The sequence below is a fragment of the Melozone crissalis genome, unplaced genomic scaffold (assembly GCF_028551555.1).
Source record: "Melozone crissalis strain CALT ecotype California unplaced genomic scaffold, PUWL_Pcris_2 ptg000016l_1, whole genome shotgun sequence".
Taxonomy (NCBI): Eukaryota; Metazoa; Chordata; class Aves; order Passeriformes; family Passerellidae; genus Melozone; species Melozone crissalis.
In genome coordinates, this window is record NW_026535794.1 from 44,285,419 (window position 1) to 44,302,549 (window position 17,131).

At 39.3% G+C, this 17,131-nt stretch overlaps 2 protein-coding genes across 2 annotated transcripts in view; one reads left to right on the forward strand and one right to left on the reverse strand.

Moving 5' to 3' along the window:
* The window catches only part of ACAD11 (acyl-CoA dehydrogenase family member 11), a 29,113-nt gene extending 21,854 nt beyond the window's left edge, over positions 1-7,259 (reverse strand). The window contains exons 1-7 of the mRNA XM_054273866.1: positions 6,978-7,259; positions 5,086-5,185; positions 4,756-4,881; positions 3,233-3,394; positions 2,646-2,810; positions 789-936; positions 66-187 (exon numbers count right to left, since the gene is read on the reverse strand). Coding sequence (XP_054129841.1) covers positions 66-187; positions 789-936; positions 2,646-2,810; positions 3,233-3,394; positions 4,756-4,881; positions 5,086-5,185; positions 6,978-7,249 — 1,095 coding nt within the window. The 5' untranslated portion in view covers positions 7,250-7,259. The remainder of the gene's footprint in view (positions 1-65; positions 188-788; positions 937-2,645; positions 2,811-3,232; positions 3,395-4,755; positions 4,882-5,085; positions 5,186-6,977) is intronic.
* Positions 7,260-7,390: 131 nt separating this feature from the next.
* On the forward strand, positions 7,391-16,591 carry UBA5 (ubiquitin like modifier activating enzyme 5). The gene is made up of 12 exons (XM_054273867.1): positions 7,391-7,536; positions 8,538-8,583; positions 8,673-8,762; positions 9,459-9,568; positions 9,979-10,065; positions 10,630-10,714; positions 11,536-11,640; positions 11,819-11,946; positions 12,346-12,481; positions 12,936-13,011; positions 13,790-13,896; positions 14,475-16,591. The coding sequence occupies exons 1-12, from the start codon at positions 7,391-7,393 to the stop codon at positions 14,556-14,558; spliced, it is 1,200 nt and encodes a 399-aa protein (XP_054129842.1). The 3' UTR covers positions 14,559-16,591.
* Positions 16,592-17,131: the final 540 nt, after the last annotated feature.

The following is a 17,131-nucleotide window of genomic DNA, read 5'->3' on the forward strand; positions in this document are numbered from 1 at the left end:
TGACTAAATGAACTACCCACAAACACACAAGGTATGTGGCATTTCAGCAAATGTGAGGGTATTACCTGGGCTATCCCTGCCAGTTTAAAATAGGACAAAGCAAGAAAAAAGTTCAAGTTGGGTAAAGCAGTGGAAATACGCCGGCAGCGGCAGTAAATGGAAACAAGTTCTTCAAAGGAAGGAGTTTCTACAAAAATAAAAAAAAAAAAAGAAAACAGGTTTTTTTTAGAACACTCAAAATTTTCTATGATTTTTCCCCACTTTATTCTTCAAACATTTGTACAGTTTTTAAACTTTAGGAGGTATTTCTTTTACATAGTAAATATATGATGTTTCATTTCTCATGACATAACTGTGATATGGAGAGACAAAAGGAAGTAGGAATTGCCAGAATTTCAGATAACCATAACATTTCCTGCTGCCCTTTGCCTCCACTCCAGTCAGGCAAAAAATTAGACCTGGGGGGGAAAATGGCTTTTTTTGAAAAAAAAAATTATATATTTACATTTACATTTATTTTTTCTTCCATTATCTCTTAGAAAGGTCTAAAATAAGGTTTTACAGAAGTAGCATGCTGTAGCAAAGACAAAGCTTGACAGAAACTTGATAGAACAAAAGTATCTAAAGCCTCACTATCAGCATGTTTGCTACAACAAAAAAAATAAATTATGGAAAAGTTCTTTACAAATGCCAAACTATATGCTTGTGAATTTACCATTTAACTCCTACAACATTTCAAATGGAAACCAAGCCTAGGATTTGTTTCAAGAAAAAGATTAGTTTCATACCTATGGTGTCTTTGAAACCCAAGACAGAGCCTTGACCTAAGTTCTTAATAGATGTAGGCCAAAAGTAGAATTGAGTGGCATATGCTAAATCTGCCAAAGGATGACCAGTAGTTGAAAGTTCCCAGTCCAGCACTGCCAAAACACGAGCCTTAAATAAAAATAAAAACCTCAAGTGAGTGCTAGAAGACATGTTATCTACATCCACAAATGCACAACCCACTCAACATCCAAGTGTTTTATTTGGTTACTGTATGTTTAAAATTAAAATCACACTCTAGCTGTCAACAGCAAAGAGTTCCTTTTGGCACTATCTAAAGATCTGCAGAAAATTAACATTCACATAGGGACAGAAAGCCAGGCATTTTCCCAAAGAAAATCTCATTTAAATCTACATTTTTGAGTAGTGTTCTTTCTGTCAGAAACTTCCAAACTCTTCTAGAATAAAAGATGATTGAATTACAATTTCCTAAAGAACAGCAGTACTGAGAGTTGTTGTATTTCTTCCCCAGTCCTGTTCCACACTCCTTTAGCATAGAAATTCACACAAGACCGTGTACAAGAAAACCTAATTTATCACAACATTGTCCATAGATGAACACTTCTGTGGGGAACTGAATTTCTTAAACAGGAAGTCAATCACTGCCCAGAGTGAGTCTCTGCTGCAATCCTTGCAATGGTGCCATCAGCTGGGTGGTCTGAGACTCCTCACAGTCATTCTGCTAAATTCCTATAATCCAGCTGTCCTGTCAACTTGAATGACCCCTCCAGCCTACTCATGATCCATGGCTACTTGAAATATGTGGAAAAGTCTTTCCTACATGGCCAGTCCTGCATATTCAGGAACAATTTCTACAGATGACTTAAAATGACCTATGTACAACTTGGTCAATTCCTTCAGTTCCTTCAGGAAGAGCTAGGAGAGTCCCCAAGACAGTCAAATTCCCTGCTCAGGGAATCAATCAGCACATTTAAGCCTATAAATCATGTCTGTCAACTAATCTATGCACAAAATCTCTAGGAATCTCTGGGATCTGTTTCTTTGTAATGAAGCATGAATTGCAGTCATGGTCACAAGTTCCAGGCATGTCTTCTGGTCACAACTCAGCAGGTAGCATAGAAAAAAGTAATGAAAATGAAACTGTGTTGATATAGGTAGCACATATTTATTTCCATAAACCAGAAACAAACCAAAAAAAAAAATCTTTTTTTCCCCCTAAAGATGAATGGGGAACTTTCAGGGTCTCTGTGATCTACATGTGCTCCATAACTAAACAGCTTTGGCAGATTTTCCTTTGCTTCACTAGTGTCATGTATCCTACATTCAGCTCCTGCTCCAAAAGCCCTTGTTGTTAACTGAAACCACAAAACAGACATCAGTGGGCTTTGGATCAGATGCTTATGTAGCTCAATGAGTCTTCAGCTGCACTGAATCCAATAGGATCTATGCATAGAAAATGCTTTGTTCCTGAACTTTGAAGCAGGGACTGAAATGAAGGAATAACTAGAGTATCTCTCAAGGACAGGTTGGATGGGGTCCTGAGCAACCTGGTCTAGTAAAATGTGTCCCTGCCCATGGCCAAGGGGCTGGAAATAGATGATCTTTAAGGTCTCTTCCACTCCAAACCATTCTATGATTCTGTGATTCCACTGATTCTATATAGCTCTTGCAATGAAACGACTGTATTAGGTACCTAAACACCTTACACAGAGTATAGAGAAGAGCTCAATTTTCTACTGTTTCTTTCAAAGGTGTTTCATGCTCAAAAATAATCCACATATAAGTGTCCTATTATATGATAGGTGTACAAACAAATGGAGGGCCAAAACCTACTAAATGTACAAACACATTTCAAATACCTCTGTTGGGTGGAAGATGATGTTATCTATTCTAAAGTCTCCATGAATCAGTGTTTCTTCATTATCATCAGGTGGCAAGTTGTTTGCTAACCACTCAGCCAGCTTGTTCATGGCAGGAATATCTGTATGAGCAGCTGCATCATACTGTTTTTTCCAAGTTGATACCTTAAAAATACAAACACTCCAACAGATTTTTCAGTTGATTCACAAGTTTTTCAAGACTACAAAATTTTGAAGCACATGCTTCTGGGCTTTGGCTATCACCATGTTTCTTGAAAATTCAGTAAAACCTCTGCATTTGCAAATGTGAACTGAGATATCAACAGATGAAATGAAGACTACATCTACATCAATCCTGTTTACGTAGCCCAATTCTAGTGTTATTCCAAAAGCAAATCTGTTTTCTTTCCCTAAGTACAGCATTACAGAATCAATCTGAATGTAGTAGCGGCTACAGATTGTGCACAATTCATTGAACTAAGTTAAGTTTTAATAGCAAAAATACGATAATTATTAATTAACGATTTAGCTTGCAAATCAAATAAACATTCAAAGACCAGACAAAACAAGAGAATGTTGAGTTGTACCTGTCTTTTGCAGTACCCTGGTCCTCTACCATATCCTTGGAGGCCCAATGACTGCAAATCAAAGGAGTGCAAGAGGGCCAGAGTTTCTATCATTGCAAGATACAAAGCACAGCGCTCTGCTGGGCCCACCTCAGGCAGGGAGATGTCTCGGAAAATGCGACCCTAGAAATGCCATCAATCAGATATTTAGTGGGACATGCACATCAGATGAAAAGTAGTAAAGCCACACATTCCACAGCCAAAACCAAATGTAGTGAACCAACACTCCCCATGCCATCAAAAATTCCTTCCTCATTTATTTTATTCCTCACCCAGGGTCAATGAAGGGATTCATGGTAAACACAGGTCTTTAGTATATAGTGTATGTGTACAGGAAATTCTGAATTAGAGCACTCAATCCAGGTATCCTCAAGCTTGAAAGTACCAAGAAGAACAATGTTACTGTATTGTCTCTAAAAGCTAAGTTGCAGAAAAAACACCAGTGAGGACCCCAGGGGAAAGGAGTGGCAGGCAGGGTAATGGATGGGTTATGAGTACAAAGACTCAAGCAATCCAAAGAAATTCACTTGTTTTTCTCCTTAAGAGTAGTTGAATTCATTTAGAAGATGGGTTTGCTGTTCCATTTTCACAATTGTTAAAAACAGAGCACTGCCGACCACCATAGAATGGACAGAACATACATTTACATACTTAGAAATGTAACAAGATTTCTTTCTAAGGTATCACCTTGTTCTAATCAAAACCAGTAAAATCCTACATCTTTGGAAGATTTTAAGAAATCTGTTTCAAATTTCTCACAACCCTTACATTCTATTAACCTTGACTTAGAGTTTTTGTAGGAAGGTTAACCTAATCTTCAGAAACTGGCCCACAAACTTACATTTCTAATTTCCCAGTGAACCTGATAGAACAGGATGCAATGAAAAGGCCTGAACTCAACTCCTCTCAGAGGATCAAAAAAAAGGAAAAAGACACAGTACAGCAGACCTATGCTCAAAATCAACAAAATCTAACAAAAAGTGCATCAATTCAGCTACAGAACCCCCAGAGTGGTGGACCAACGATGGAGATATACTGTGTTCTTTCTGAAACTAGTGCTGGAACTAGAATCCTGCTTTGTTTTCAAGAACAGGTGATTGTATGTCAGCTCCTATCTTCAATACTAAAAAGCCTCCAGGATGTCCAAAGATTCATTTTACAGACTGATTTTTTTTCCCTCTGACTTGTGCATGCTTTTCACAGAAGCAATATTGTCTCATTTCAAGATATCCTTCCAAGAGCTCAAACAAGAACAAGAGGTTAAACACTGAGCTAAAAAATTCAACAAAGTGTGAAATAAGCCCTGGAGAAGCTGAAATCTGTGAGAATCACAGACAGCTAACATTTCTTCAAAACATCAAAAGATGATTTACTCTCATATCACAAAACTGTGCTGAGCAAGGCTCTAACAGAAAGGTTTTAGACAACTTAAAAGCAGCTTGTAGTAGGGAGAAGGGAAGAATCTCTCACACAGGAGGACCAACCTGCACATGCTGCATTACATAAAACTCTGTTCCAATGACAGAAACATCACTGCAATACAAAAGGGGCTCAGGCACTGGAAACCCAGCTGAAAATAAGGCTTTCTGCACACGGTATTCTCTATCCACCTGAGGAAGACACAGAAATTTAGGGTCAATTAAAACCTCTCAAACATAAATGAGCACAGTGAATCCTTTTGAATGTTTAATTATATGTAGTCCAGCAACTCACTGCATTTCTGGACACATTCATCAGTGTGCTGGACCACCATGCATAGACCCTGGTCACCTGCAAAACAAAGTGTTTGGAGCTCAATGAAGAGTGTTACTTACCTTGTGTGCTCCAGGTAAAAGGGGACCATGGGGCTTCTTCCTGAGCACAAAAGCCTGCCCACCCTTCTGAAGGTAAAAGGTTGGGTTTGACTGGCCTGAGCTGCAGAGAGAAAGATTATAATTACTCAAAAATTCAAGTACTTACAAATTTGTAAGCTTCTAACAGAAATGATACTTGCAAAATGCATTGTGACAAAATGGCAGGATGGAGGGAAGCATCTTCTGTTTTGTGTTGTGTTTTTTTTTCCAAATCTGGACTGGAAGAGGCTGCCACAACAGAGAAGTTGCGGATGCCCCATCTCTGAAAGTGTTTAAGCCCAGGCTGGATGAGGCTCTGAACAACCTGGTCTAGAGGAAGGTGTCCCTGCCCATGGCAAGAGGATTGGAACTAGATGATCTTTAAGGTCTCTTCCCACCCAAACCACTCTAAGATTCTACCCTATGATTATGTTACTGATTATTCTAGTACCAAGCCCCATTGTTTGCCAGCCTGATTATCACATCCTAAGATTATACTTAAGGGACAGCCTATAGGAACTGTAAAATTTTAAAGAATGCATGTTGAAGTCACAGAGAAAATTAGACATTTCAATCACGTGTAACAGAGAAGGACAACCCAGTTAAACCCTTCATCATACCTTGTCTATCACATTCTAATCAAACTCATTGATCTTTATTTTCCTCAAGGCTCATTGATCCTTTTTTTCCTCAAGTGTTAATCTGCATGCTTTTCTCTCCTTATTCTTGTTCATTTTTAAGATGTATTCTGACCTAGGCTAATAAACAATTAGACAACTATTGGAAAATAAAAATCAAATGAACTTTTGCCATCATTCCTCTCATTAGATTTCCATCCTCCCCAAAGCAGTTAGGGCACAGTTTGCAATAGTTTAAAAAGTTTGACTGACAACACTCTGCCTGTAACAAAACAAATTTAGGCCAGCTGAAGCCTTGAACTGTAATTACAAGACCAAGAAGTAAAAGCATAAGTACTAACAAAATTTTAGCAGAGTTTACTATGACTTTACTATTAGCTACTCTCCTAAGGCTCCTCCTAAAGTCTTCTCAGCTGAAGAAGATTAGGGCAGACTGAATGAATTAATGTTTTATATTTACATCAGAAGACAATGAAAAATTGTTCACTGTTTCTTAGTGACAGTTGCAGATAAGTTAGTCAAGGTCACACCTACAATGGAATTAATCCTTATTTTTAGAAAAACTTTACTTCTAATAGTTAGTTCCTGACATGAAGTCGTGCAGCCACGATTTGCTGAATGCAAACGAACTCAGTGCTCCATGGAACAGAGGCTTTTTGGTGTAGCACCTCCCTGGCACACTGCATGATGCTCCCCGGGCAGTAACAGGAATCTCAGCTCATCCTAACGCTGCTCTCGTGCATTTGCTTACCTGGTGACAGCCTAATGCTTTCACCATTGGTTTCTTAAGCCATGTGTGTACTTGTGAACATTGCTATTCGCCGTGCAATTAAAGATGGAGCACATCAATTGCAATTTATGTGTAGGCAATCAAACAATCGTGGGTGTACTCTGAGGACAGTGGGAGCCCATCCAACACACAGCCTGCCCACAGGCTGAGTGTGACAAAGGGCACTTCGGCCGCCACCCCGAACTTTGCCCTCTGCAGCAGCCCAAAGGGCGAGCTGGGACATGCCTTTAATTGGACTAAGTCAGAATGCATCTTAAAAAATCCATCGATGGCTCCTGCCCGCCATCCCGTCAAAGGGCTCTACCTCTGACCACCTTCCCCGGCGGGCGGCAGCGAGCGGCTCCTCTGCCCGCCCCTCCCGGGCGCTCCGGGGCAGGGAAGCGGCGGCGGCCCCGCCACAAGGGTTAGTGCCCTGTCACCTGTGTCACTGGTGTCACCTGCGTTACCTGTACTGCCTGACAGCCAGCGCGCCCGCGGGCTGCCGAGGGAAGCCGGGCAAGCGGCTGCTCAGGTAGCGCTCCAGGCTGCCCTGGTCGAAGCGGTGTTGCGGCCGCACCTCGCTAGTGCCCGGCTCCGCCGCCATCCTCGGAGGCCGCGCCGGAGCCCGCCCGGCCGGGACACCCGGAGGCGCCTCAGTCCGCTGAGGAAAGCCCTTCACAGCCCCCTGGCTGTCGGGCCCGGCGGCTTCTCCCGGAACACGACTTTTCCCGGGACGCATGTCCCGCCCCGGCGGCCACCGCCCCTCAGCCGTGAGGAGGCGGCCCCAGGAAGGGCCGGCCCCGGGAAGGGAAGGGCCGGCCCCGCTCCGCCCCGACGCTTCCCGGAAGCTCCCGGGGCCGGGCACAGACGTGTCGCTGCCATGGCGGATCCCGGGCGGCTGGAGCGGCTGGAGCGGCGTGTGCGGGAGCTGGAGGAGGAGCTAGCCCGGGAGAAGCGCGGGCGGGCGGCGGCGCGGGCCCGCATCGACACCATGAGCGCCGAGGTGACCGACTCGAACCCCTACAGGTGCGCTGAGGGCGCTGAGGGCGGCGGGGCTCTGTCGGGGCGCGGAGGACGGGCAAGGGGGAGGCCGTGGGTTGAACGATGGGGGAGCGGGAGAGGCTCGGACGGGTGGGGATCGCAGGGATGAGGATGGGTGTGCTCGGGAGGGTGTCGGGCAGCGCAGCAGGCAGGTGCTCTGGGAGGGATGCTCTAGGGTTTCCCACCTGGCTGGGCTGGATGTCAGGGTTACTTTGTATTATCTTGCTTTACAGTACAGGGGGAGAGGGAGAAAATCTGAAAACCTTGTGGTTTTCAGCTAGGTTGCTGGTAAATGGGACAGGTGTTGGTATTATATGAGGTCTTATTCTCATTCCTCCAAATTGGCTATTTTAGAAGTTGGTTTATAGAATTCTTGAGCTTTAGAGACCCCTTCCCTTCTAGAAATCTGATGATTTTTTGGTTTTTGTTTTGTTGGTTTGGGTTTGGTTTTATTTTTCCTTAATACACGTTGATACTTGTACTTTCATGAAAAATGCCATAAAGACATAAAATGTTCCTTTAATATCCTTTCAGTTATCCTCAAAACCTGATAGTCTCCATTCATTTTTTTTAATGTTATGTTAATCCAATAAAATCAATCAGAAAACAGTGCAAGTCTTCACTAGGTTGCTGCCATATGGTTCATTACCAAAAAAAAAAAAAAGTGTCACCTTTCATTGTGTAAATCAGGGATTCAGTTACAAAAATATCTGTGTCCTCCTGATTTCATGATATTACCAGAGGAATAGGTGTATGAGTTTCTGCAGGGTTGGGACTCTGGGGCAGATAGGAAAGCATCTACTCTGTCACTCAGACTGTACCTAGCTGGCAATCACAACTGCAATGGAAACAGCAGGCTTGCATTTATTTCTTGGTGAGGTTATTTCTAAAGTAAAAGTGATTTTAAGTAGCTGAAAAGCAAAATTGTTGTTAGGAACATAAAGAATGTTTTCTGTGTTAACTTTGCAATTCTTTTTTCTTTGTAGTCGCTTGATGGCATTAAAAAGAATGGGGATTGTCAAAGACTATGAGGTAGGATTCTCTCTGTAATGAAACACTGCATTTTTTCCCTGGGAGGACCACTTTTGACATACTGATGTGTACATTATTCCTTCCTACAGAAAATCCGTACCTTCACAGTTGCAGTAGTTGGTGTGGGGGGTGTTGGCAGTGTGACTGCTGAAATGCTGACAAGGTGTGGCATTGGTAAGGTAATGAGAGTTTTTTTGTTCATCTTTATAGTAGATTGACCAGTCCTCTGCATAAAGAATTTGATTTGATTTTACCGAAATAGAAAAATGTTGTGAAGAAAGCACTCAAGAACAGCACTTGTGTAAACATCACACATGATGAGTCTGTGTTTTATTATGCTGGTAAAATTGATTTATTTAGGGCTTGATCATCATATGAATGATTCTTGTTTGGATGTTTGTCATCTCCATATTCTTATATAAACCTATCTCTCTAATCTTCATAGTGCAAAAGGATTCTTGCCAAAGGAAAACAAAATAAAGGAAGAGGTATTTCACATGAAATCATATAAGAACCAAGTTTATATCATGCAATTGAAATGTAGTAGATGAGAAACAGAAATCTTTATCACAAACATTAGTTTGTCATGTGGCAGCAAGTAGGAAGGTGATAGTAGAGGTGTTACTGTTCATATAGTTTAATCTCTTGGATATTCTTAGTTTTAATGACTTAACAGATTGGTTCAGTTTTTCACATCCTTATGATGTTTGTATCTCCTGTATGTGAACTGAATGGGCCTCTGAGGGAGGGAGTTTGGTTGGGGGAATTTTCTATGGCTTTGGTTTTAGAATTAGTTTTATTGTTCAAAATTGCCACAGTGCTCTGTTTGCAGAGTCTCTGGAGATTCACACATGTTGAAACAATCTTTGTTGTAGCTGCTTCTGTTTGATTATGACAAAGTGGAACTGGCAAACATGAACAGACTCTTCTTCCAACCTCATCAAGCTGGATTAAGTAAAGTGCAAGCAGCAGAACATACTTTGAGGTAAAACTTGGAGAAATGGGTATCAAAATGTATTGAGCCAGGATGCTGCTCTAGAAAATCAGTGTTTCACTCTTAATCATTTGCAAAGAATCATGATTTAATTTGGGAATTTGAGCATAAAATCTTTGTGGGGTGATTGTTACTTCAAAGACATTTTTGTACTGGCCAAAACCTTAATGTGAGTCGACTTTTTAGTAAAAGCCAGTTTTGCTCAGAAGTTTGGTATAAACTATGCCACTCCCACATGTTGTGGGTTTTTTCTTATCTAATGTGAATTTTTGACAAATATGGATGAATTCTAGAGTTCAGAGTGGAAACTTAAGACTGTAGCAATACTTGGGAAATTAGGGAGAAGAATGCAAATTACCACTTTATTCTTTACCACTGACTCCTATTATTTCCTCCCTAAGGGATATTAATCCTGATGTTCAGTTTGAAGTACATAACTACAACATCACAACACTGGACAACTTTGAGCACTTCATGGATAGAATAAGGTAAAATCTCCCAATTTTAGCATATTGCTAAGTTCTGCTGATGTATGGTTCTACACAGCCTCACGTTTTTCTTGTTGGGGCTCTTTTTCAATTTATTAACTTCCAATTGAAAAACTTTGGGAAATGTATGTATGTGAAGACATTCTTGTCTAGATGTGTTATGGAAAACAGATCAGGTCATATCTTGTGTGGTCTGTAGTAGTTTTCAGGTATGATTTTTAAAATGAAGAAGAAAATAGTTACTAGTGGATCTCATAGAGATCTGAAATAACTTACACCGTTTGCAGTTCTGTTGTACAAAGATACAGTTCGCCAGTATTTCATACTGTGAGTGCATATAATATAAAACAGTCTAAAATACTCATATATTTAAATCCCAGCCTCAGCATGGTGTTGTTTCTACTGCAGATCTAAGATACTGGTTGTGTCCTGTACTGCATTTGCACAAGCTTTGTTAAAAATTCACTTTTCTTGGGCTTCTGTACTGTATAGCAACATGTCGGTTGCTGTGTTGGTATTTTGTTCTGCTGGCAATTTCATGGAAATTTCTGATGCTCGTTGCAGTAACGGTGCACTGGAGGAAGGGAAGCCTGTGGATCTGGTTCTGAGCTGCGTGGACAACTTTGAAGCTCGCATGGCAATTAACACGGTAAAGCCACCAAAGGCACGAGCTTGTGGAAGGCTGTTTTCTTCTATAAATATGTTAGGAGTTGTGGCACTATAGAAAAGATATGAACTTAAAATAATCTCCTAAGAAATGTCCCCCTTGGCTTGAGAAATCTGAGCTTTTACCCAGTTCTTATAAACCCATTTTATGTGTATAAATATCACTAAAGACTTGGAAGTTACTATCAGCTAATGGTTAGTAAAAGAAGTATCATAAACTCATAAACTCAGTCTTTTCTAATTACTCTGTTTATATAATGGTATTTTCAAGGCTGGTATGTTGAATCTTAGAAACTTAAAAAGATTTTCTACAGCTAATTATATACCTTATGTGACTTTTTGTATACTAAAAATGCTGTTTATTTAATCAAACTCTTTTTCTTTATAGTAGCAGCCAATGTAAGGTGTATGCCAAATGTATGTTTTCTGTTACCCTTCAGCTGACTTGATCCATAAATTGCAGGCAGGGAAGACACATAGATACACTCTACCCAAGCCTCTAGAATAATTTGTGGAATTATATTCTGTAGTGTGCTGTAATTGAGTCACTGATGTCTGTATTGTTAGAACATCTCAGGTCCTCAGGAAAGCACAAAGGGCAGGCTTCATGAAGGCAACTTCATTTTGCTGCTTGATTTGTCTTTTGATAAATAATTTCTGTCTCTTGATGTAGTTTTTTCTGACCATAGCCTTTTTGCCTGAAATCAGGGAGATGAATGTGTTTCATCACTCCCAATTGTTTGAGTTCCTATTCTTTTCATTAAACTTCTGCAGTGCTGATGTTTGTGTTTCTGTGTTTATAAGGCCTGCAATGAACTTGGACAAATCTGGATGGAGTCTGGAGTGAGTGAAAATGCAGTGTCAGGACACATCCAGCTGATCATCCCTGGTGAATCCGCTTGTTTTGCGGTACGTGGTGCTCTGCTCAACTGCTTTCTTGCCCTTTAGAGTGGGACTGGAAATGTAAAGATTAGCTGGCCTTGTGAGTGTGATCCTGGCACAGCTGATGCAGTACTTTTAAATTCTGTGTGATCTGTGGGATTTCTTGAATGCTTTTTTACAGCTTATTTTCTCTATTGCCCCTCAGTGTGCTCCTCCACTGGTAGTAGCTGCAAATATTGATGAGAAGACATTGAAACGAGAAGGAGTTTGTGCAGCCAGTCTTCCTACAACCATGGGTGTTGTGGCAGGAATGCTTGTGCAAAATGTTCTCAAGTAAGTGACTGAATTGTTGCTATTTGATGTGTACAGCAAAATATTTAAATATTTAATCATGCTCTGATTTGACATCATTACGTTATACATAAAAAAATGCTGTTGTGCTGACTTGTCTTTGGAATTTTGTACATTGACAAAGAATAAATTACTTCTCTTGCCTGTAGCTGAGTTATCCTCACACACCATGAGAAGATGGGATTCTGTATTGATCCAGTTATTCTATTGCCAGCTGACTACAGCATTACTGGATTTAAGGCAATTACAGTAACTCACATTACAACTCCATGAGTCTGAAAGTGTATTCTAAAAGTTCTTTGAGGAAAAATTATTCCCTAAGCAACTAAAGTTTTAGGTTTGCACCTGCATTACAAGCACCTTCTTTCTCTGTGTTTCTAGGTACCTGTTAAATTTTGGTACTGTGAGTTATTATCTTGGTTACAATGCGATGCAGGATTTCTTCCCAACTATGTCTATGAAGCCAAACCCCCAGTGCAGTGACCACAATTGCAGAAAACAGCAAGAAAATTATAAGGTAAAAATGGTTTGGGTTTGTGGGTCATTTTTTTTTCTTTCCCTTTTCTTAGAGAACAAAGCAAGTTGCAAATCTGTAGTAAAAGAAAATGTTCGTTGCTACTCCGGTTTGCAACACTAATCTTCAGATGGTTGCACGTGTTTCTAAATATACAGTACTTACCTTAAAGGGTAGGAAGAAGAGTTGAGCAATTATGTAGAAGAAAATATTGCTTAACAGAATGTAAACTTTTCTAGTAGTCATATGTTTCTGAGTGTTAATGGGTTTGATAGGTTGTTTTTGAACTTGCAGGTATTCTGCCTTTTTGCTCCTAAGCAGTCACCATTCAGAACCTTTTTATCTTACAAGGTGGAAGAAATGTGACTATTAGGCTTGAACTTCTTTGCTGGTTTTGGAAATTGGACTGTTAAATTTTGGTAATTGAGGGGATTGTTTTTCTGTGTTTTCCCTCAAGAGAAAAGAAGCTGCAAGACCAAAAGAAGAAGTAATTGAAAAGGAAGAAGAAATAGTACATGAAGACAACGACTGGGGTAAGTCATCACCTGGAGACTAATTGATGTTCCCAACACTGAGATTCATTTTGGGTGAACACAATTTTGGGTACATAGATTTTTTTTTTAGTTCCTATTTTTATAACTTACACTGTGTAATTACTTTTGGCTTTTCCCAAGTTTTGCAAGTAATTTTACCACAACTTGATGATATGCTTTTAGTGCAATTTGCAGGTCTTAGGCTCAAAATGTAACTGCTGCTTGAATAAAAAACTTTCTCAGAAGATGGTTTGAAGATGAGAGAGATACGAGAAAATGTATTAACTGCATATTCCTTTTAAATATACTAATGAGCAGTTGTCATTTCCATAACCACTGTGCTGAGGCATCCCATGGATTTTTACATTCCTCTTGAGGGTTTTAAATTAGAAGGAATTATCTTAAGGAATGGTAAATGTGTTTTATATAATCATTTTATGACTGGAGATACATGTTCTGTTTATTACATGCTATAGAAAATAATCTTTTCTTACACCTGGGATAAGTGTCCTTATGGTAAAGTTTAAATAGTAAGGGCAAGGAGAAGATGCCATTCTGGTTCATAAGTTCCCTATATAGAATTATTTCATATATTGTAAAAGGAAAATATTTTATATTGATAATGGAATGAAGTTGTTGAAATCAAAGGTGTTTCTGGTTTAATTTAATTCTGTTTCTGGAAAGTAGCTGCATCTTTTCTCTTACTGTGATAACTTGGTGATTAAAGAACTTTTTCTTCTAACTCCTAATGGAGTTTTTGTTTCCTTTTAATGCAAAGGCATTGAATTAGTATCAGAAATTTCAGAAGATGAGCTGAAGGCTGCATCTGGCCCAGTACCTGAACTTCCTGAAGGAATTAGTGTAGCATATACTATCCCAGACAAGGTACTGTACTTATTCTTTATGAATTTTTGAAATACACATTGTAGATTAAATTTATAATACCAACCAGTTTGGTTACCCTTTTAACCTAGAACAGAATTCCATCTTGAACAATTCTGATGAAATGTGACCTCAGTTCATTTCATTATTCCTTTTTATGGTCCAGTTTTGTGTTCCTGGGACAGATACTTCTTTAAGTGTGGATGCTGGTGTGAATGTACTGCTGAAAGTATAGGAATTACTGCATTTGAGGGCTGGGGAAAGGACAGCAAATGTCAATTTCTCACTTGATATTTTGGTGACTAATTAATTTTTCCCATACATATCTTGTAAAAGCTGTATTAGTCAAAGAGCAATGAGCATACCTGGGGAACATAGAATCTGAATGTACTGCAGTAAGAACATTCTAACTCCTAATCCAAATAGTTTACAGTTGAATCTTATAATCACTTAGGCCTAATCTCACTATTGAGTGCCTGCTTTTAGGAAAATGGTGTGGTGTAACAGCAATAAACCTGATCTGTGAGGGCTTTTTTTGTTTACTTTTTTTGTTGACAACTTTTTCTTCCTGTTCCTAACAGGAAGAGAATTCAGTAACTGGGGAGACAGTAGCAGACTCTGAAGAAAGTCTAGAAGAACTCATGGCCAAAATGAGAAACATGTAGAAAAACAAATATTAAGTACAACTTTCATGAGTTTGGAGGGACATTGGATTTTAAGAAGACCAGACTTCTTACTTTTTTCCTTTTTTTTACTTCCATTGAAGCTTACTTTTCTGATGAAACAGAACTGTTACAGGGGCAGGAAGGACACAGACTTAATTGTTTATTTTCTGTTTTCTCATCATGTCTTTATTAACAGATAGAGCTGTGCTACTGTTAAATTTTAGTTTCTCAGCATTGCTAGTGTCCAGATATTCAGTGGCAAATAAAAGGACCTGGATAAACTAAAAAAGCAGGCACAGCACATTATATACCCTATCATGTGATGAGAATAGCACACAGAACAAGCCAAGGGAAGGATGAAATCTGCTGGAGTGGGCTGAGTGGGTCAAGGGCAGATGATAATGCCTCTCTCATGGTGCTGCTCCTGGTTTTCCAGGCACTTTTACTTGGTTGTCACTCACTGGTCTAAAGTCTTGGCATGGATCATGCTGTGGGTATTTTTTCCAAGTAATGAGAACATATAAGCCTTTTCATCTGCCTTAAATATCCCTGGGATGGAATTTTCTTTATCAATGTCTTACTGCTGCTTGTCCTTAAACAGCTGCCTATGTTTTGTATGTGATGTTTTGAGTATACTGTAAAAAGGTGAAGTCTTCTGGTATTATTACATTAGCAGCATGCTACTATTTTGTCTGGCAGAGGCTTTTCATGACAAAATTATGAGCAACTTTGGAAAGAACTGGAGATTTGTCTACCTTTTCAGAAGTATAAATATTATATTTTTGTTGGTTTCTGAAAATTTAGCTATAATTCTGATCACTGCCCATCAGGTGGGCTATACTGAGGAATGTAAGTCTGAGTTTGCATAGAAAGTCTTCTAAAATTAGATACTATAAATTTTTAGTTTTGCAAATATTTTCATTGGAGTAGCTCACCTGTTGTATTTGTCTTGTAAATGACATAAGTACAGTCATATAACCTTTTAAATGGCCACATGTTAAACTGACCTGTAAATATTTGCATCCTGGGGCACGAGTAGCCTGCAGAACTGGAAGGATCAGTTTCAAATATTTTAACTACTGTGGGCATCTGATCCAGAACTTGGTCATTATTTCAACCTTGGCAGTATAGTACAAATATTTCCAAAGTGGGCTCTTCAAAAAACTTTTCCACAATGTGATGTAGCCAACATAGAGCCAGCTAGTATTGGTCATAGTAGTATCCCACTAAAATGAAAAGAGACAGCAATACCATGGTGGTGCTTCTGTTTCTTAGGGCAGCTGAATGAATACCTGTTAGTTATACTAATAATTAGTTTTAAAAATGTTTCATTTCTAATTAATGGTTACAAAATTCAAAATCAGTTTCCTCCACAAATGACATCAAATTATATTTTACATAGAAAGATAATTTCTGAAACCAGTGAGGGAGATTTTGGGTGTGTTTTGAGTGTGGGGCATTATACTGTAAAATTGAAGTGGCTTTTTTGGATTGAGTTCTATTTTGGAGAAACCAGCTTTTAGAAATGAGCTGCAAAGAAAGATAGGAGATAGAATAATGAGACAATTAAAAAGGTAGATACATGAATCTGTGTCACTAAGTCTACGTTAGCTTGATCCAGTGTCAATTTACATGTTACTTACATTTCTGTGTGACTTTCACCTTTCTGTTGGGAACAAAAGAAGTCAGGCACACAGCTGTGTGGATCTGGAGATCCTGAGGGAAATGGCTGATTCATTTCTACAACAGCTCATTTCATCCTGACTCTTAATTATTTAATTATTTGGCTGACATGGCTGCTATCACAGGATTGACAGCTTTATGAGAGGCAACTTCAAGTAAACTTTTATGAGGGAATTAATGCACTTTTGTATGCCCTGTTAGAGAGTACACAAAATGGTTCCTGTGTTACTTTTAGACTTTCAACTTGAATATACAAGAAAAATTTGAAATTATCAGAAAATTAATAATTGTATGAAGATAATTGTATGTGTCGAAGGTTAAAATTATTTAAAAATAAACAGCATCCAAAAAAGCAGCACCATGGTTGTTTTTTTTTTTTAATTAAAAAGATATTTACGAGAATAATGTACTCTAACTGTAAAACACAAGAGAATAGAATATTTATTGCTTCCTTGGTTATGAACTTACAAATCAAAGTACACTGCCATGATTAAGTCCAGCTTTGTTTATTCAGCAATCTTATAAAAGTGTTCCGTTTTTACAGTGCCTCATGAATGTTATTAAGATGTTGATATTCTGACAGTGTAATTACATCTCCATTGGAACTGGTGACCCTCTGCTTTGAGGTGGAGTTCTACACAGAAGTATTATCTGGCATATCCCATGTATAGAAATGACTTTTCCTTGCTGTCCATGAGGAACAGCTCCACAGAAGCTGTCTCGTAAGCTTTCTTTGGGTTCACAGGGCAGGCACATGGATTCCTCACCCTCATTGCTAAAGGACAATGGATGGTTGGGATCTGCTGCTTTTGAGGGACTTATTGTTTATTTTAATTCTTTTTCTTATTCCAAAACCAACCCTGCAGCCTAGGAGGAAGTTGGAGAGAAGT

Coding starts and splice junctions, on each gene's coding strand:
- UBA5 (XM_054273867.1), top strand. CDS start 7,391: ATGGCGGATCCCGGGCGGCTGGAGCGGCTGGAGCGGCGTGTGCGGGAG. Junction 10,066..10,629: donor CACTTCATGGATAGAATAAG/GTAAAATCTCCC, acceptor TGCTCGTTGCAG/TAACGGTGCACTGGAGGAAG. Junction 13,012..13,789: donor ACATGAAGACAACGACTGGG/GTAAGTCATCAC, acceptor TTTAATGCAAAG/GCATTGAATTAGTATCAGAA.